General features: G+C 40.0%; 2 protein-coding genes across 2 annotated transcripts; one reads left to right on the plus strand and one right to left on the minus strand.

Moving 5' to 3' along the window:
• Positions 1 to 769: 769 nt before the first annotated feature.
• CLRN2 (clarin 2) lies at positions 770 to 9,291 on the minus strand. The gene is made up of 3 exons (XM_071432663.1): positions 8,121 to 9,291; positions 4,200 to 4,379; positions 770 to 3,786 (listed from the first exon to the last, which is right to left on the minus strand). The coding sequence occupies exons 1-3, from the start codon at positions 8,371 to 8,373 to the stop codon at positions 3,521 to 3,523; spliced, it is 699 nt and encodes a 232-aa protein (XP_071288764.1). The 5' UTR covers positions 8,374 to 9,291; the 3' UTR covers positions 770 to 3,520.
• A 21-nt stretch (positions 9,292 to 9,312) lies between these two features.
• On the plus strand, positions 9,313 to 19,004 carry QDPR (quinoid dihydropteridine reductase). Its single transcript, XM_071432662.1, has 7 exons — positions 9,313 to 9,472; positions 9,583 to 9,675; positions 11,346 to 11,442; positions 12,212 to 12,352; positions 14,732 to 14,840; positions 16,219 to 16,302; positions 18,140 to 19,004. The coding sequence occupies exons 1-7, from the start codon at positions 9,389 to 9,391 to the stop codon at positions 18,246 to 18,248; spliced, it is 717 nt and encodes a 238-aa protein (XP_071288763.1). The 5' UTR covers positions 9,313 to 9,388; the 3' UTR covers positions 18,249 to 19,004.
• Positions 19,005 to 20,831: the final 1,827 nt, after the last annotated feature.

Below are 20,831 nucleotides of genomic sequence, written 5' to 3' on the forward strand. Positions count from 1 at the left end.
TTATCACAGACTTAGGCAGCCCTAGTCTGCATACTGAATACTTAATTTGCATATTGAAGATTAAAATGTAACTTATTTAGGAAAAATAAAACTTTATTGCAAAGGCATGTTATTTTCTACGAGAAAGCTGTAACAATTTCAGGATGAAATTACAGAAAGAAATAAAAATGTGGCAAATGAAAAAAAACCCACAAAAACCCGAATGACTGTGGTTACATTCTGTCAGGAAAATTCACAACAGAATACAGGGTCATCACTGTAATATCAGAAGTAGATTTATGGTCAGCAAAAGCACTGCATGGAAAAGAACTGGTTGGAGTTTGCTGACAATTATTGTATTGTTAGTCTGAAGAGCATTGAACATGCACTGGATTTTAATTTCAGGTGACAGACATTTTTTGTTTCTTTCCCTGCTCCTGAAGTGTAAAGCATAGATTTTAAGTAATTCATTCAAATGCATGAGAAAAGACATGTTATGACAATATGTATAACAACGTTTGCTTTTCCATACATTCTTAAGTGGAGTTACACTGTCAGATGAGTAGAACATGATGTAGAAGGAGTTGGGCCTGTTCTCTAGGAGTCCTCTGCACTTCCCACCTCACAGCTTTTTCCATGAAGTGGTGCAGAGACAAATACCATGTTTTATTAAGGACAGCAGCACTCAGAAACAATGAATGAGGAAAATTGCACCCAAATTGATTTATCTTGTAAAAATACATATTTTTAACATTAAACCACAATATTATTTAAAGAATCAAAGTGGTAATTAATTTTCAGTTTCATTTATTTTGGCAAGGCTCTTGGACAATGAACAGATTTTTAGTTCTTTGAACTCCATAGCTTCTCCACATTCATGTAGTTTCTATATATTATTCTGTACATACACATTAAGTGGGTACTTCTGGGACATATGAAGTTGTCTTGAATTTTATGGAAAGACAGGATTGGGCCCATAATATCTTCAAAGTTCTGAGTAGATACTACTCATAAATATTCTCATCTGGGATTTCAAATCTTCCAAGGTAGGAAGTGCCCCCAGAGAAGTGCTCATTTCTACATGTTGAGCATGCATATGATCAGATACACTATGTGAAGCATAATAAAAATGTGTAAATAAAGTAGACCACATATATCAAATTGCACATTTTTGAAATTAGTTTATGAGGTACAAGGGAAAGCTGAAAAGGTCTAAGTGATAAACTTACCTATTGTTAACCCCAGGGTGGGCTTTGTAATTGTACATTTCAAATATGTATGCCTGCATTTAACCTGTTTTTCTCCAGACAAAACATCCAAGGGCAAATATTCCATGCATTGACCTATCAGTGTATTTTAGCAGTGCCTAAACTCAGACAATCTGTGCAGCTGAAAGTTTCATTTAGCCTCACATTTGTTTCATTAAGTTTAGTTCATGCATGGCAATACTTTGGTTCATTCTGAACTGAAAATTCTATTTTTTCACAGGTCACAACACAGTCATTGGTGAGAATGTTATCTGGTCATTTAACTTGTGCAGCTACAGTATCCCACAATGATGCTTCATAGGCCTGCTGTGAGAGAAATCTTCTCTTGCACAATTACTGCAGAGTGTGCTCCATTCTGGAACTGATTCAAACCAAGAAATTACAATACTTATCAGCCCAGTCATCCCCTTTAACTTCATGTATACAGTGCATTCTACAGGTTCTTTCAGAGCTACCTAGAGCGACCTCCCTAGGAATCCACTCCAACAAATCTTTAATCTTGTCCTTACCTAAACAGTCCCATGATTCTTATTCAGTAATATTTTTGGAGTGGTTTGAAATTTCGGGGCCATCAAGCAGTTCATTATCAGTATGAAAATGTGTTGCAATACATGCATATTAATACTACTGAAAAGCATTTTCACAGCAATCACACAATATGGAGGATTTAAAAATCTGTTTCCTTCTCACCTCCTGAAGAAAATTATATTTAGTAAAAGCTAAGTGACATGCCACAATATAATTATTTGTGTACGGTAACTCTGTCTGAATTATACATGTTCATAGAACAATTACAAATGACCAGTATTACATTTTCTACTCGTGTAATTATGCTGCACTTCAAGTTCTTCTATCTCAAAGCCACTCAGAATTTTCTGGGAGGGGAAGGTGGTGGTACCACAGAGGCCCCTGTGGACAGTTTTCAGGGCAGCATCTAAGACACCTTTGTAGCCTGGGTTTGTTTGCTGCCTATCCATGTGCAGGCTATTGCACCATCTTTCTGGAGCTGTGGCCCAGGGCACAGTCTGAGTCAAAGCACCAATAAATTTAGAACAATGAAGCAAGAGGGTGGTATAAAATAGGAACTTTTTCTGCTTTATTGAGTCTAGTTTATACTAAAATTGTAACAGTTCTCTAGACTGTTACAATCATAGTTTTCCATCTATCTTTTAAATTTTTTAAAATAATTTTAGTGCTCCTGAAAAACAAAAGTGGCTCATGGTGTCTTGAAGAAGATAGGTTAGTAGGACCTATTGCAAAGGCACCCTCACAAATTTCTGCTTCACTCATAATCCTGCTAACCTTGTAGATCCAAATCCAGAGAGGGTAGAGGCCACTGTATCCATTCTTAATGGTATATTCCATATCCTTTTCTCAAAAATATTCACTCCTTGGGACCCATGAACTGGTTGAATCCTTGCCAAAATTATGGTCCTTCCTAAGAAAGCAACTTTTCCATCCATTTAGCCAGTTCTAATCATTTCAATACTGTTTCATCATACATCACTTTTACTTGATTTCAGATAGACTTAACAATTAACACAGTTATGAAGAAATTAATATGTCAGATTAATATTTTCCAGACTATCTAAAAGCACTATTACCCTTAATCTGTTTACTTCCAGAGGCTGCAATAAAATATTCATCTAGCAGCTAATAATTTTTCTTCACAGACTAATAGCATCCCATATACTTTAACATTTCTCACTTCTTTGCCTTGTGGTATTGGATAATTTCTGTTTTAAAAACATTTCATACACAGACACTTAGCCTTTGCTGCCCCTTAACTTTAGCCTCACAGCTGATGAAGTTCTCTTTTTCAATGCTATATAACATCATCAAAGATATATGTACTTCTTAATATGTTCTAGATAATTCTGTGAAAGTAAATGCCAAATATACATTTTTTTCTTTTGAAATAACTTTATAGTTTCAAAGATTTGTGATAAACATGGCATCTTTCTAAATAAAGAAGACATTTGGTTTGATGAAATATTTTACCTTAGCTTTCTAAAATACCCCAAAGTCCAAATTTTCAAAAACTGAAACAGCACATACTCACTGCAGATATCAGTCTCTTTTGAGAATAATGATATTTATAGCATTTGGGGTTTTTTTATTTTTTTCACAGACATGTTAATTGCTGGTATTATAGACTGACACGTTTATTCAGGTTTATACATAAATCATCTATCCAAAACAAAGGCTGAAGAGCCAAGAAGCTGTTCCCGTCACAACAGTTCACTTGACCAAAATTGTTTTGTGTAGATTTGTTAGTACATGATATCTTCCGCTGTAACATTCACTTCTTCTGTTTTAGTCTTAATTTTAGGGAAATGAATCCCACTAATGGCTATTAGCAGCAAATTCACTGCATGTGCTGTGGCACTTGCCACACAAATCCAAAAACAGTCTTCAAAGCGTTCTTCTAAGATAACAAAACGAAAGACATTTTCCCGAAAATTGGCAATTCTTTCTGTGAGGTGATGAAGTTTCACAGCAGCCATGAAGCTGGTGACTCCAAGTACTACAAACCCACCTGCAACAAAATGAAATAAGTATTCACCATTATCAAATCAAAACAAGACAGATATTTTGGTCATGCTTCAAAAGACTTACTGAATACATCACTGAGCACTATACAGAGTAGGGATAGACAAAGGCATGGTTTAAACCCCTTCAGAATGCTTAGGCTTTATTGTGTGGACAAACATACTTTTATCCATGACATAAAGCCTCAAGGCTGGCATTCACAGCTCCTGTTAAATGTTAAACTAGACACAATAAGCCAAGATACCACCTGAAAGTTCTGTTTTGATAGGTGTGAATTAACTGCCAACTTCACTGTATTCACAATATTTAAATCAAAGAGGTATTCAGTAAGGCAAAAGAAGGAACTTGTATCATTTTCTGTGAATGTGACTAGAGAAAAACACTGGAAAATTACTTTACCTGCAAGGAAGTTCCAAAGGCATGCTCCTGCTGGACCGTTAATAGCCCGGTAAGGAACTTTTATTGCGTTAAGAATGCAGAATCCAAAACTGACCAGAGAAAAGAAAATGGCCACACAGAGGAACATTATGATCATCACATGCAGGCCTGTATTCAACTTTTTCACCATGTGTGGGAAAACTGTCAAGAAAAAATAAATCGTCTATTCAGTGTATTGGTTTTCTTGATGATGGTAAATATCACACTGCACTGGTGCTTCAAATTCAACTTATATTTAAGGAAGACTGTTTTTTTATGGAGATGTGGTATTCAGCTAGTTGCATACATCTCAGTTCCTGATGCTTTTTCAGTGCATCAAACCAGGGATATTCTGCTACAGGAATAATCCTCTAAACAGGATCTGTGAAAAAGGATTCAGGCTGAAGTCCTGCTTATTTATCTAGCAGTGTTAATGTCTTTATCTCTGGTGCTGTATTGTCTGCTGCATACTTTCCTGTCTCTTTTTCACCTCTGTTCTCAATACCAAACTCCTGGTTTTGAGCTTCTCATTCCTGTCTCATGCTTTTTATCTCATCCATTTGAAGTCTGATAGTCTCAGTTTCCTTGTTCCCTAGCTGCCTAAAATAGTATCACCTTTTTCTGTGTTTATTTTCTCATGTTCTTCTTCTTTTTTTTTCTAATCCTCTCTTTACTGCTGACTCCAGTGAGATCTGCCCTGATTTCATATGTCCTAATCCCACAGGTTTGCCCTTTAAGATTCCCTTCTTGGTTTCTCATCTAGTATTTATGGCCCTTTTGTGCTTTTCTGGGCATCTGGCAGTGTTTTAGCCCACAGATGTAGGAAGCTTGTAAACTATTGCAGTCAGGGCTTTAGGTGAAGCACTCCCATGGTTTGCTATAGGCACAAGCTCTCCCTCAGCAGCCTGACACTCACTTGTCTCTTGAGAACAGTAATTTTCTTGGTTCTGTCTTCACAGACACAGGTCCTTTGTTGGAGGGCCAGATTGGCAGGAGCAGCAGGAAATGTACACCTGAGTGTTTAGTTTATCCTGCAGCCCTCTAGTAGCAGAATCAGAAGAAATGTGAGTAGGGAATTGTAGGTGATGTTGACTGACAAGAAAGAGAGAAGCTGATTGAGAGGAACCCTAAAATACAAAGTGATCAAGAGGAGACCTCCAGCTAGCATAGCACTGCACACTCATACATGTTCTGAAAAACTCACTGCCCACTTACTAAAAAGTTACTACAAAGAAGGTATACTATGTTATAAACAAATAAATAAATTCCTACCTGTGCTGCATAACTGACAAAAGCCCTGAAGTTCAAACAAGCCACCTAAACAGTAGACAGCAATAGTTGGTAGATGTCACTATGAACTTCAAGCATATAATTTGATCATGACAGGACAGAATTATAGTAGATCCTGTAGAAAAAAATCATACTGTACAAATCCCACATAAAAAATGATGTGATTCGACAGATCTACCCTTTCAGCAGCTCATTCTGGGGTTGTATTTGGGCTTGGTGCACAGAAGAGCTGCAGAAGACTCTGTCAACAAGAAATGAGGGGAGTAATGAGGATCAGAAGTACGTATGAGAAATGGGAATCCAAAACCTAGGTTGCTTTCTGACTGGAAAATAACTGGCAGTGTAACAACGAAGCACATGGAATTAAGGCTCCTTACAAACCATCAGAGATTTTAGGGTAGTTGTAAGGATTATTTGGTCTCTTTTCTGAGTCTGGCAGCCAAATCTCAATGACTTACTCAGTGAGTCTGGCTTAGTACACAGAAATAAGAATCCATGAGAAGGATATTGCCTTGGAGACTCCAGACCAAATCCAGCAGTGTTTGCTATGCACAGGCAAAACACATGGCTTCCCCAGCTTGCTCCAGGGCTTGACTCAATTGTCAAAACAGAAGCATCTTATGCCAGCTTAGGTGCTTTAGGACCATCATAACAAGCCTGTGGTCTAACATACATGCTACACTTAGGATGGGACATTTCCAGAAGCTGCAGCTGGAGGCCAGATGATACATCTTGAGGAGTACAAAAGAGCAGTAGACACCTGTAATGGCAACAGAGTCACTGTCCCAGCTAAAAGAGAGTGTTCCAGCCATAAGTCTACTCTAGTGGATGTTAACAGAGTGAAAGGGGATGTACCAATAACAGTAAATTTTTTCAATTTGAAATTCTGAAGTATCAGAGGTACTGCAATACTGCACCATATGATGTGTTAGCTTTGTTTATGGTGCCAGTAAAGTCCATTTATATTATCCCATTCCTCATGAAAAGTCTCACTGTTCTTGCACCCCAGTAAATTCAGAATGCTTGGAGATGAACGGGGACATTCAAACCAAAAAAAAGTCAAGTCAAACCCAGAACCCCCAGTCCTGCTTACCATTGTGCTAAAGTATCAGCTTTGTGTATTGTTGTTTGAAACCAGTATTGTCAAAATATCAAACTCAGTAGAGTTATTGAAATATTTAAAAGGGAAAATCTCTGGAACACTTGTTGACCAAAATGCATATTTGTGCCTACTGCACTTAATGTTTTACAGTTCTACCAGAGAATTATTACTAGCTTCAGTGAGAGCTCTGTTTGTCTAAGGAGTGCTGGCTCACGTCTTCCAATTGCATATCGATGTACTCCAGAGTGACTGTGGAACATTATGCCTCCCTCTCAGGTTGCACAGTAAAAAATCAGAAAGTTCATTAAATAGTCCACAAAGTTGTACAGAGTTTTTCTCATTCTCTCTGCCAGGATGGAGTGAAAGAACTGGGGCTGGATGAGCATGACTGCTATGTCCATGTCATGAAGTTGTAGTTGCAGTCAGGGCTTGAGCAATAATTTGGTTACCAGCCCAAATTCATCCAGTTTAACAACTGGTCATGCTGATCTAAGTTGAGGTTGCTCTGGTTCTTTTCTATATTCCCTCTGAAGTCCCACAGTCACACCTGCCTTCAATTTTTATAGAAGTGCTTGTGTAGTTGTGTAGTCAGACACGATCCTATGGGAAAACAAGTATTTATTTTTGTAGGCTAAATTTTTGGCCAGTTTAACTTCTGAAATACCTCACCTCAGCTACCAGAGCCATTGCAAAGGATGGGACAGGACAGCATTGCTGTGGGCCAGGTGAGATGGTGAGACTGCAACTGCTTCAACTTGTATTGGTTTAAGTTTCAGTAAATCTGTACACTGAAATAAAAATCTTCAATGCAAATTACCATTTTCACTACAGAACAGGATAAATGAAATTTGGAAATCGTCCAGAGTACAGCTCAGAGCTTTCAAGACCTCAAGAAAATCTTTTATGTTAGAAGGAATACGTTTAGAAGAGTTTCTATATTTGTTAAAAGTTCAGCAATGTTTGGTCTCCCAACTTAATGGAAAAGAAGGTAAGAATTTCTTCAACATGTTAATAAAGTTAGCGATATGTGCTATGGTAGATATTTGCATTAGGACAGCCAGAGAAATACAGAAATGTGTCCAGCTAAATAAATCTCGGCTTCTTAACGGGAAAAATCCTCAGAGGAGTTCAACAGAGAAGGCAAGGACAGAGGCAGAGGGGTGGCAGAGCAAAACGTGACATAGGAAAAAGTCAGTCAAGGGGAATGTATGATTTACAGGGTCATCTCCAAATGAATTTCACCCCTTCACAAGGCTAAAAGAAAACTCTCCATCTAGCCCTAGGGATTTTTTTTCCCCAGCTTGATTCCAGGATTACAGAATATAACTATAGCAGAAAGTATTAATGAAATGATAGAAATTTTATATTCACACTCCAAACGTCAAACCATAAAGACTACATATTTATTTAATAATACAAATTTGCATTCTACAAGTTCTGTAAACAAAAATAATCGAATGTTAAATTTGGACTAGATATTAGACTAAATATTCAACCAAAATTGTACTTACTTGTGAATTTGGAACGCCGCCCGCCCAAGCCACATTGTCGTATTTTGCCGCCCCGAAAGAGACCGTAGTAAATATCTCCAATGAACTTGACCAGCTCTGGATCTGTGGCATTGACCAACTCAGCCCCTGTTTTGCAAAGGATCTTTCCAGTCATCCACTTTGGGATCCCCATTGCAACAACAATCAAGATAAAAGACACAAAACTTAATAGGGAAGCCAAGGCAAATAATGTCTTTTTAAAGCAGCCAGGCATCCTAGTGCTTTCAAGGGATCATCTCCAAGCCCTCTCTGCAGCAGTCAGACGGATTTCCCATTTTTCATCATGCTCCAAAATCCACAGCTGAATACCAGGCATTTCAAGATACTTCTCTTTGTATTTTGGAGGTCCAGCAATTAACCTATATGGTTAAAAATCAAGGCAAAAAAATACATTTTGCTGCAACAACATCTCGAAATGGTTGCAAGTAAGGGCTTCATTACATTGTAGTGCGGTGATGCTTCTTTGTAGCAAGTAATCCTATCTCTGTGGCCTGTCTAACATTTCCTCAGGGGTTTAATTGTCCTGCTCAAATGACATCAAGTTTCTTACTGCAACCTCATGTGAAGAAAATTTGGAGAAGAATCCAGTTTATTGGATTATTTTAAAAAGTGGGTAAATATCTGTGTGCAAGGGAAGAAGGATCAAAACAGTATAATTTGTCTGAAGGATTCTGCTGTCGCCTGAGCCGTGCTGAGCTTTCCGGCGCCTGCTCCCACCCAGCCTGTAAATGTCACTGCAGGCAGAGTTATCTGAGGGACAGAAAGGATGGGTCTGGAAGCTCCTGAATTACAGCGGGGCGCACGAAGCCCCTGGCAGCGGGGGATGGCCTGGCCAGCCGTGCCGGAGATCGGGGCACTCCTGAGGGGTAACTCAAGCGACAGCTGCGATCCATGAGCACTAAAAAAAACGGGCCGTAATTGTCCGCACTTCTACGGTTACTGCTACCCGAGCCCTGGCAGGACCTTCAGAGCCACTAATTAATTAATTAATTAATTAACTAACTAACTAACTAACAGCAGCAGGAGCCCTGGCGACTAGTGACAAAGCCCCCACCGTGGCTGGGCCGAGGCACTGGGATTTCTTCTCCCTCGCCTCCCCCGGCTCCGCACGGCCCGGGCGGGCAGCCCCGCCCCGCCCCTCGCCCCGCCCACAGCCGGGCGCTGCCGCCCCTCGCCCGCCCCGTGAGGCGGCCCATCCGCGCCGTGAGAGCAGCGCCGGAGCAGCGGGCATGGCGGCACGCAGGGTGCTGGTGTACGGCGGCAGAGGGGCGCTGGGCTCCCAGTGCGTGCGGTACTTCAAGTCCAAGAACTGGGTAAGCGCCGGGCCGGGAGGTGGCGAGGCGGGGAGCCCCGCGGGGGAGTGACTGTGCCCTTCCGGGCCGGGCCGTGGACCGCTAACGCGCCGTTCCTCTCGCTGCCGCAGTGGGTGGCCAGCATCGACCTGGCGGAGAACGCGGACGCCAGCGCCAACGTGGTGGTGAGAGCGACCGACTCCTTCCCCGAGCAGGCCGAACAGGTGGGTCGGCGGCGGGCGCGGGGCGGCCAGTGCCGGCTGAGGCGGTGGAGCGGTGCAGCAGCCAACCTTCCCCGGGGGTGCGCATCCCTTCGGCCGAGCGGTGCACGCAGCCTCCCCAGGGTGTGCGCATCCCTTCGGCCGGGCGATGCCCTCAACCTCCCCAGGGTGTGCGCATCCCTTCGGCCGGGCGATGCCCTCAACCTCCCCAGGGTGTGCGCATCCCTTCAGCTGGGAGATGCACGCAGCCTTCCCAGGTGTGCGCATCCCTTCGGCCGAGTGATGCTCACAGCCCCCCACTGTGGTGCGCGTCCCTTCCGCCAAACGGTGCACGCAGCCTCCTCTGGGTGTGCGGATCCCTTCGGCCGGACGATGCACGCAGCCTTCCCCGGGTGTGCGCATCTCTTTCGCTGCCGCCCGCGGTATCAAGGTGGCTGCAGGGATGGGTCCGGCTCCACGCAGGGAGCAGCAACCGTACCGTGAATCTCAAGGCCCTTCAGCTTCTGCTCATCCCTTCTTTTGAATTTTTTGTAATTCCTTTTAACTGAATATGCAGAAAGAGCTTGATCTGGGATATTGGAGGCTCAGCACATAAGGCAGTTTTGCTTTGTTTTTGTCTTGATTTTTAAAAGTCACAGACTGAACCAGGTGAGTTATAATGAAGGTGGGTAAGGACACCTTAAAACGCTTATTTCAAATACCTAACTTAAAAATGTGTTGTGTGTAAGCAGATGGCATGCTCAAAGGGTATGAACCTAAACCCCAAGGGATTAAGGTATGATAAGCCCCTAGGGCAATGCACTGGTTTCCACAAACGGGAATGTGGGAGAATATAAGCCAGCCTAAAAAAGTGCTTTGCTTAATTCTCTACAGATAGCATTCATTTTTTACATTTTAAGTTTCAAGCCAATTTCTGTTACTGATATACTGAATATCTACCCAATATGGGTTTTTTATATATACACAACTCCTAAAGCTTGGAAGAGTAACATAGAATGTTTACAATACAATTTTCAGTATGGTTTTGCAAAAACTTTTGGTTTTTCTTCACTTCTTGAGAGATAGATTGTTTGCTATTTGCTTTGACAGAGAAAATTTGTAGCCAACAAATTCATTACCAGCTGCGAGGTCTTACATTTGAAAGAGAACAAATTATAGATATCTTAAAGTATACAAGCTCAAATTTAGTGGCCAGACTCAAACTGATGGTTGTGGTCTAGACAGAAGCAAAAAGGAGGCTAATCTTTAGTTGTTTTTCTTGCACTGTCATCAAAAGTGACAGTAGTAGTCCTTGTCAGACCTGGAGTTTCATTTCTTATCTTAAACGACACCATACTCTGAAAAGAACCTGTCAAAAGCAAGTCAGTAATAATTTTTGTTACCAGTAGAGGTAAGGGTCAGGTGTTTCGGCCCTGATGATGATCACTTATTTCCAGTGACATCACACACTCTGTGGCTTTCATTCCTCTGACTTTCATCTATAGTTATTTTTATACACAGTTGTTTTGAGTTCACGAATCATAAATACTGATTTTCTATAGCTGTTAAATTGCTGTGCCCTGTGTTACTCAGATACATAAGTAGGAAAAAGTAGCTTTAAGGTATTCATGGTGTTTACCTCTTTACCTTATCAGTCCAGTGTTTTCAGTATGTTTTTGTTCTATGTGTTGAAGGTGACAGCAGAAGTTGGGAAACTTCTTGGTGAAGAAAAGGTGGATGCGATCCTGTGTGTAGCAGGAGGATGGGCTGGAGGCAGTGCCAAAGCCAAGTGTAAGCCTTTGGTACAGATATGATGGTGAAAACATGGATGGTGTCTGAGAGAAGTCCTTAAAAATCTTTCTTCCTGAGTCCATAAGAGGACAAAAGTGTAGAAGTACAAAATAGCTTAGTCACAGAGCTTCTTAGTGCTTCTCTGAAGTTTTGCTTTCTGTTAAATTTGCACAGCACTTTGTTTCTTCAGTAATGTTTGTTGCACTAATTTTTATCGGAAAGTTTTGATGTGCTTTCTGAAGGAGCTCAGCATTGTTATCTATGAGCTGATTTTTGCTGAGATTACCTGTGTCAGGTAACGTATGAAAGACACATTGATGTTGTTTCCTAAGTCATTGCTTTATGTGTAAAACCTCAGTTGCTTCTGCAGCTCTCTGAGTTGTTACTGTGCAATGCAATATTGGAAGGCACTGCCTAATCATGCTACAGAAGAAACCCTTCTGATTGAAAAAAGGCTTTTAAACATGTAACATTCATAATGAAATTTGTACTTTGCCCACTGCTGTAGAGATACAAGAATAAAAATAGCCTTGTTTTCTGTCTGGAATAAATCTGGTGAAATGTGTCCCTTCCTTCCCCCTTCTGGTTTGACTGTTACAGGCTCAAAGAGAAAGGAGATACAAAAGATATAAATGAATATTTTACAATGTAGAGGCAGAAAATGGCAGAAAGCATGTTTTCATAGTGCTGTTGCACTCTGTGTAACAGTGAGGAAATCAGAGTTTGTTGTCTTCCTTTGGCTAATTTCACTAATTCTCTTCCTGATCAGCTTTATACAAAAACTGTGATCTGATGTGGAAGCAGAGTGTTTGGACATCAACTATTTCCAGCCACCTTGCCACAAAACATCTGAAAGAAGGTGGCCTCTTGACTCTGACAGGAGCTCAAGCTGCTTTGTCTGGAACCCCAGGTAAAATGCTATGCACGACAGCTGCAGAGACACCAGCAGTCAGAGACAGTTGTTTATCTGAGCATTCTTGTTTGTGAGGCAATAGCTTCACACCACAGTTTCTTGTCATCTAGCACAGATGAGATCCTGCTGCTGAAATGTGTAAGGAAAATGTAATTTTACAGGTAGCAATATTGAATCTCTCAAAGCTGTAGTGCAAGCATGTAGAATCAGTATTTAAATAGTATTTGACATGCATTGGTGAAATGTGCTTGGCTAGTATATGATACAGGAAAATGTTTGGAAGACAGTGAAGACTAGAAACACACAGCAATAGAAGTACAATGCTTAGACAAAGTTAAATTTCCTATTTGTGTTCTGAAAGACAGAGTCCTTAATTGACCAGTCTTTCTGTTGGTGATGACTCAGCAGATTCTGATAACCATGCTTGTCCTGTTCATGTTCTGATTCCAGTCTATCTTTGCTTCAAACATAGATAAGCTTGTTGACTGTTGGCTTTGTCCTCAGCTAGCTATTTAATAGGAACTTTATTGCATTTTTAATCTTACCCCTCAACCACGTTGGTCTGCATTGCTCCCAGATTTCTTCCTCCACGTTGGAGGAAAAAATCTGGGAGCAATTTAAAATTAAAAAAAAAAAAGTAGGCACTGACACACAAGCCCACAGGCAGCAAAAGGAAAGTTTGAGGCAAATACTCATATTTCCCAAGGCTTTATTAGTGTCATTTGAACAATATTTTTAAGACACTGATACTAAGATTTTAAAACATATATAATTTATGAATATTCCTGAAAGCTTTCCCTAAAACTGTTCAGGCAAAAATATTCTAAATATTTTCCAGTTAATAATTAATCTTTTGTTTTTATAGTGGCATCTGTTATAGTCAAAGATAAAAGGTTTATTTTTGAGAATAAGCAGATGAATGTTTTACAGTGAACTGCTGACTGACTATACACAAATGAAAAAAAGTGAATTCTGGCAAATTTTCATGGTTTTTGTTTGGGTGGTCTTGGGAGGTAGAGACCACAACACAGGAATCAAAGTGAAGAGCCTTTCTGTTTTGAACTAGCTGGTTTCAGCTGGTCTGGATTTTTCTAAAAGTCACAGCAGTGCTTTGGGCAAACACATGCAACTTATTAACATCAGGAAGAATTGGGAAAGAGTTGTTACTCAACTTTTGCAAATATGCCTTACTAGCCTTGTTATGACTGGGTGTTCTGGAAGAAACAATCTTTTTCTTGTTTGCTGTTAATGAGATTTTTCTTTTCCTATGAGACAATCTTGCCTCACATAGTGCAAACCAAAGAACACTGAAAATTACATGAACAGTGACAGAAGCAGGGTGAGCATGATGTTTGAGAAATGTATCAGGCATGAAAAGGTTTCTAAGAAGAATTAGAATGTTTGGTTTAGGCAAGACAGGAGAGGAATGTCATACACATGTGAATATTTTTATCATAACAGTAAAATAAGTTAGCTAGTGCTGTCCATGATTCCTCCTAAGAAAAACGGATGTTATATACTATGTTTAATTACATTGTAGACGTATTTCTGCTATATTCAGAATACTTTAGAGTGTTGGAAAGGGGCTGAATAGCTGTATAGATGGCTAGGAAGGAAGGCATTCAGTTGTAGTAGACCTGTTTTCTTAGGTACTTTATCTGTGTCTGGACTTCTTGACAGGTACATGCCTTGAGACATCTGAGAGCTCTCATTGTCCAGATCTTGTTCCTGAGCAGTGTGCCTTATGCTCTGGTTCATACTGCTCTTACACTGCTAAATGCTGACTTGCCTAGAAAGCAGCAGTTTTTAGGAAAAAGCTTCCTTGTCCTGCACATTATTTATTCATTTTCTACCATGAGAGTTGGGGTTTTTGTAGCTTTCTCCACAGGGCCTGTCAGACCTGGGATGCTGACCAAGTGAATTCCAGATTTGAGAGAGAAGTGGGCTGTATCTCTTTGGGTCCAAACTCACAAATACCATAGTTATTTGATGAAAATTAATAGAAGAGTGCCTTATAAAAGTCTATGACCATCTTACTCTGTTAAATTTGTAAAATTAGCCCTGTAGATCACATCCTTAAGGGTGCGTTTGGATACTTTGACTAAACATGCTTGGCTTCGTAAGCTGCTTATTTCTGTAGTGCTAAGTTAACTGAGTTCTGTGATAGTTTCTGGATGTCTACTAAAGCCTTTTTATTAATATTATCATTTTTTCTTTTAATATGTATGCTTTAATATGTTTTAAAAGTCTGATTCTTTTCTGGCTGTGGTACGTATCCTTAATATTCATCAAACAGTCTTTAGTTTCCTGTCATGTTACTGCTGATGTTGAGGGCTGTTCTGATAGTGCTCTGATTTGCCTGTTTTTAATTTTTAGGGATGATTGCCTATGGCATGGCCAAAGGAGCAGTGCATCAGCTTTGTCAGAGTCTGGCTGGTGCCGGCAGTGGGCTGCCATCTGGCTCTGCTGCAGTTGCCATTTTACCGTAAGTGGTTGCTTAGTTGTCTGTGCCTGTGTTGTTTAATTTAATTACTGCTGCAACCTAGAGCCACACAGATATGTTTGCTGTGTCCTATTCACAGCACACAAACAGCCTTTCAAACCTCCTCACAGAGAAAGGATGCTTCTTGACTGGATGAACAAAGACTTACACAAGTCACCCTAAAAATGATTACATTCTTTTCTTTGCCTTTGCAAAACAGTAGTGGATGTTAGGATTAAAATTTGATTTACTTTTAACCAGTTTAACTGTAGCCATGCATTAACATATGATTTATTTCAGGATAGACAGAACTGTAAAAACAAGATGAACTGTTCAGCAAAGTTTTAGACTTATCTCTGTGATAATAGTAAGGCAAAGGATTCCTTGACAGGTTTTCACTTAAAGATCTTCTTCCTAAGGTGCTGCATGCCTATGTTTGACTGATAAAATTAGGTTACTTTGAGGTTAAAATTAGGTTACCTGTAAACCAAAAAAAATTTAGCTTGCATTTAGCTGCTTTCATGTTTTGTCAAGAAAGCTAGTAAAATGTGGATGGCCTAGTAGGTCTTAACTGTGTTGAATTTTATCAATTCTGTTGCAAAAATTAAAAGTATTTTTCTTGCCAGGTCCATATCTAGTTCAGGACCCAAAATGTAAGACTAGAGAGTTCTGTACAGAGATTTGATACACTATCTGAATTCTCTACTTTCGGTTTCCTCACACACACTCTTAAGACACTTCTTCAGGTCAGACAGGAATGACTTTAAATGTGTTTGGATAACTGACATCACCTTCTAGAGAGCTTTATAGGCAGGCACACACCAAGATCACTGGATTTTTGTGCATGCTGCTCTTGTGTAGTTCTCATGTAAAATGCTGTTCTTAACTGAATTTTTGAGAGGGTAAATACACCTTGGATTGTCAACAGCATTTCAGTGAGGGAGTTTTGGAAAGTTAGCCCTTTCATGTCATTGTAGGTAGTGTAAATATGTCCTGTCAAACTCAAAACTTCCTGCATTTATGCACTTGGTCTCTTGAAAGCATGCATGTAGTGCAGGTGTGCTGGGCAGTACGTGTGAACAGGCTTATTGCTGCCATTCCCCATCTGCATGAGAGAGGTGGGAGGGGAGCTGCAAGCTGAGTGATGGCTCCAATGGGCACTTCCTCAGCTAGCCAGGAAGCTGGGGGTTCTTAGTTGGAGCCTTGGATATACATTGAAACTAATGACTATATAATGTTAACACATGGGGAGGATGCAAAGGAAACCCATAGCACCTGGTGTAAAAGTCAAAGACATATTACAGCAGTGAATTGAAGCAGGTGGTGCTCATCAGAAACATGATCTATAATTAAAAGGCTTGCTTATCTTTTTTAATCACAGGGTTACCTTAGATACACCAGCAAACAGGAAATCAATGCCTGATGCAGATTTCAGCTCCTGGACACCTTTAGAATTCATTGCAGAGTGAGTATCTGTGGGATAACTAAACAGCTGCTCCCTGTCCCTCTTACTGCTGCATCTCAGTGCCTGTTCTGTTTAAATAGCTGTCTTGGATTTGGGTGGATTTTTTTTCCTCCATCATCTTGTTGGGTATCTTTCTAAATCACATCAGGTTTAATTGCACAGGCTTCCTAACTGGAGAAAATTAGCCTAACTCCATCAACTTCAGCTTCTCTACATGAGTTATTCCAGCAAGGAAGATAGCCTTAACCAGCTGGAAGCTGGAGCATTTCCTAAAGCCTGTAGACAAATTAAATTGCAGACAGCAGGTGCAGGAGACACCTGGCTTAAAGATAAATTGCAAATAAGCATTTCAACTTGGGTGGGATTCTTTTTCTTCTAAACACATTTTACTGCCCAGTTTTATGGCATGTTAGTTCAGTTCTATCAACTGGCAACATTTCTGCTCTTGTTGAGAAGAATTTAGTACAGATTTTTTTTTACTATCCACAAAAACTTGTCCTGAATGATGCTGCAAAATGCTGTAACTTCAACTGTAGCTTATGTAATGGCAGGCTGAGATTATCTGCCTTATTCTTCTCATTCCTCAGGGTTAGAGAAGATGCAGCATGAATATTGCCTTCCGGGTGTGATGGGGAGTAGCAGAGTTTTTGTTGAGGGTGAACTCACATTTTAAAAGTCTTTTAGAACTGACAGTGGAATTGCATTTACCTATTGCTAATTGTTCAGAGAGTAGTTTAGTTCTGACATCAGATTTCCTTTTCTGTAATTTTTTTTAAGGTGGATGCCAGAGATGGAAATGGTTTTAGTTGTATCTGTTTAGTTTGGGCCTTTGCAGTTGTCTGATGAGGCTCTTTAAAACATGCCTCATCAATTGAATTTAGCTGGCCTGAAAACGTTCAGAAAAAGATCCCTAATTCATTGTGCTCCAGGGACAGCTTAGCTAGATGTTGCAGTGTTGCAAATTCATTTTTTAAGTTGAACTTTTAAATAATTTATCCTTACAGGAGAATTCACTTGATTGGTTTGTTTTGTTTCTAATTCCCTAAAGTTTAACCCCAGTGCTTGGGAAACTGAAAATCTCACTGAGCAACATCAGCATCTGTTGGCAACATCTGCATCTTGGGAACAATACAGGAAATCCTTTCCCATATGGCACTTGGTTTTTGTGCCCTGGGAGCTCTTGTTGAATTGTGGGATGTTCCAACATGACAGTTGCTATGTGCTCTATTGGAAAGGCTGAAGGACCTGTAAAATACACTTCACTCTCTCTAGTCTATTTTGAGGAAGGAGATTATGTTGTCTTTTGATAAGGAGTCTCCTGGTCTGCTACCTAGAGGGTGTCCATTTTACTCAGCACTGTTTGGATGTCTTAAGGCTTTTTTCCCTCCCACTGAGACCACTTTCACAGTTAAATATCATAATATTATAATGGCCAGTGGCAGAGTAATGAGTTTAGCAACTCTATTCTAGTCATAAAACTGTATTTCTTTTATCTATATGCTATTAAGGCAACTAAAGTAGCTCCTCCTTCCCCTTTTCTAAATTTTTCAAGTGAGAAAAAACTTAATGACTCTGACATTTTAAGCTCCTGGCCTTTTCTTTTGAGATGCTTTGGAAATTCTGTGTGCTCTAACACCCCTTAGATTTCTCTGGGCCTTCTGTACCGTTCTGAGGGTCTGAATCCAGTGATCACATCACATTGACATCACTAGAGAGAGCCGTAGGAAAAGAAGGAAAAGTAATAGGCTTGTATTTTATTTTTCCTGTCAATATACCTGATAGTAGTTGTAATTTTTTGTTCTCCCTCACCCTATTTTATCCATTTATTTTAAAACAGAACTTTCTATGACTGGATAACAGGAAAGGATAGACCCAGCTCTGGCAGTCTAATCAAGGTGATAACTACAGGTGGGAAGACTGAACTAGTTTCAGCAGCACATCTTTGATTTCAGTCACTTGAAGTGATGAAATTTCAGCAAAGGAGAAGATGTGGAAAATCTGTCCACCAGTATAATTTGAATGGTCTTCTGTATCCAGTGTTTGTAGTTATTCCATTAATGGAACCAGATTTCAAGTAATGTTTGTGCTGTCAGTTGTGAGCTATCAGCATTTGTCTGCCAAATAATACCAGCTTGTCTTTAAATGAAGGTTGCAGGCTTTAAAGTCTGTAGATGTCCTAATTCTGAGCATTATATGGCAATGTACCTGTTTTCTCTGAAATGGGAATTGTGCTTAACTATGTCATGTGATTGCATACATAATGGTTGGATTTTTTTTTCTGTCAGTAAGTGTTTCTGGCAACTTACTGTGGATCTTTCAGCTTTCTGTCTTTTTCTGTCTGAGAATATAACCCCACCCCTGCATATTGTGTTGGCTGTAGCCATAGGGAACACCACAGTCATGTATCATGTCCTAGTCATGTAACACTTTTCTTGTGAATGTTCCACTTGAGTTAATGAAACTGAATAGAGATTACTCACTTCAGAAGGAATTCCTAATTTGCCTTACAGTTCATAAGATGCTCTCAGGCCTACAGTTGTAGGATGAAAGTCATTCTGTCAAATGAATAGTATGTCTTTCTCTTGGTCATGATTGTTCTTGACTTTTTCAAAAAGCAAAGTGCCGCAAAGTAGTAGAAAAAGCATACATGCACTTGAAAATGGAACTTTTTGTGCAAATAAATATATATATTGTTTTATGTACTGGGCTGTCTCCATTAATGTAATCCCAATATCTTGATAACATTTTAATTGGTTTAATTGAATATACATTTCAGTTGTGGTAAAGGACTTAATTTTTTTACTTATTTAATCCTGATGGTGCATAAAATACATTTCAGTCTGTGCCATGCATAGAGGCAGGCCTTCAACTGGGGCAAATGTTTTCTTAAATCCAGCCATGTTACATGGAAATACATTTCATATAAAGAGTGCAAGCATTACCTGTTCTGAGCATGGACTTACATGAAATCAGTTCTGTTGGATTTTTGGGAACATCTTGAAAGCAATTAAATATGCAAAGTTGTGTGTATGTTCTCCCTCTGCACTTTCCTGGTTTTATTAACTTCAGGGTTGTGTTGGGGAAGGATTTACTGCCATGAGTCTGGAAACCTTTCCCCTCTTCCCACTGGAAAAGCTCACACGTGCCCATGTTAATTTTAACAAAGAGTGATTGCCTGTTTTGCTATGACTGTCTTTACTTGTTTTGTTTTGCAGGATGCAAAGGTAGAGGAGAATTTTTCTGTCTTGTCAAACCAGGACTGTCAATTTGTAAATCTGCTTTTAAGTGAAAAGCTTGCAATGATGCTGCTGCACCAGCGCTTTGTACAGGCTCAGAGTACAGACAAAAACTGCAAGGGACTGGTTGGGAATGAAACTGTAGAGTGCTACTCAATTACTCTGGAAAAGGGAGTAGCTATCATACTACAAACTAACAGGATTTGAAGGCTTCCCTTTGCCAAGCTAGCTGAAGCAGTGAATAGTGTTAAAGCATAATTGTGAATGCAAGACTTCTGGATTAACTCTCATCAGTTCGCAGGTATGAGCAGAAAAATACAAAAATGATATTGAATCTGGAGAGTGACAGTAGAGGTGAGTGTAGGACAATGAGCCAGGTGTCTGACAAATTGCTGCTAAGGTGAGAGATTTAACCTGAGGAGTTTGATGTTAAAGAGGCTTTTTGTGACTAGTTTCATCCTGCATCTCTCCAAACTTTTTTTCCTTCAGCTGGCCCAGAGATCTGGTGGTGCTGCCTTGAGGAACAGAGATGTGTCTTTGTGTGGGGTGTTCCATATGGGTGAGCTCTCTGCAGTGCCTCCACACTACTAATGGAGACTTTAGTCCTGTTGAGAAGATTGTCACAGAATTATGGCATGGTTTGGGCTGCAAGGGAGCTCTGAAGATCTAGTCCACCCCCCCTGTCAGGCAGGGGTGTCTTACTGCTTATTACAGAAATAGGTACATGATGAATTTCCACTCCAGGGTTGATGAGAACTTCTGAATTGCTGATATTTTACATTTATATGGCATGATTACCATCACTGTACTACAGAAGTTAGAAGCTTACCTTTAATTTAGGGAATGCAATATTTATTAATTTCTTATCTATATTAAGCAGCTGAATTTATCATGTTTTTTACTTGGGACTGTACAGATGTTGTCACACAAAACAATTCATATGCAGAGAGCCTGTTTAGTAGGGCATTTTTCTATGCAATCTTCCTTCAAAGATGCATGCTACTGTTTACTAGGAAGGAAGTCAGGTGGGATCTGGTGAAAAATAAAACCCAAATCATGCCAGATCAGTCCTGCTTACACTGCACCCACTTGCACTCAGCATTCTGGGTTTCACAGGTGTAATATTGTTTGAAAATAAGCATTTCTAGAGCAGAGCCAATGCACCTTAGAGAAGATGATGGAACTGCATGGTCCGGCCATACACACAGTTCCCGTCTCCCCAAACAGGGATTGCTCTTGCACATGGTATCTGATGCTAAGGTGCAGAGACAAAACATGGCTTTGTCAGAAGGC

The sequence above is a fragment of the Agelaius tricolor genome, unplaced genomic scaffold, assembly GCF_023055355.1.
Source record: "Agelaius tricolor isolate 1412-34295 unplaced genomic scaffold, bAgeTri1.0.p SCAF_8, whole genome shotgun sequence".
NCBI lineage: Eukaryota > Metazoa > Chordata > Aves > Passeriformes > Icteridae > Agelaius > Agelaius tricolor.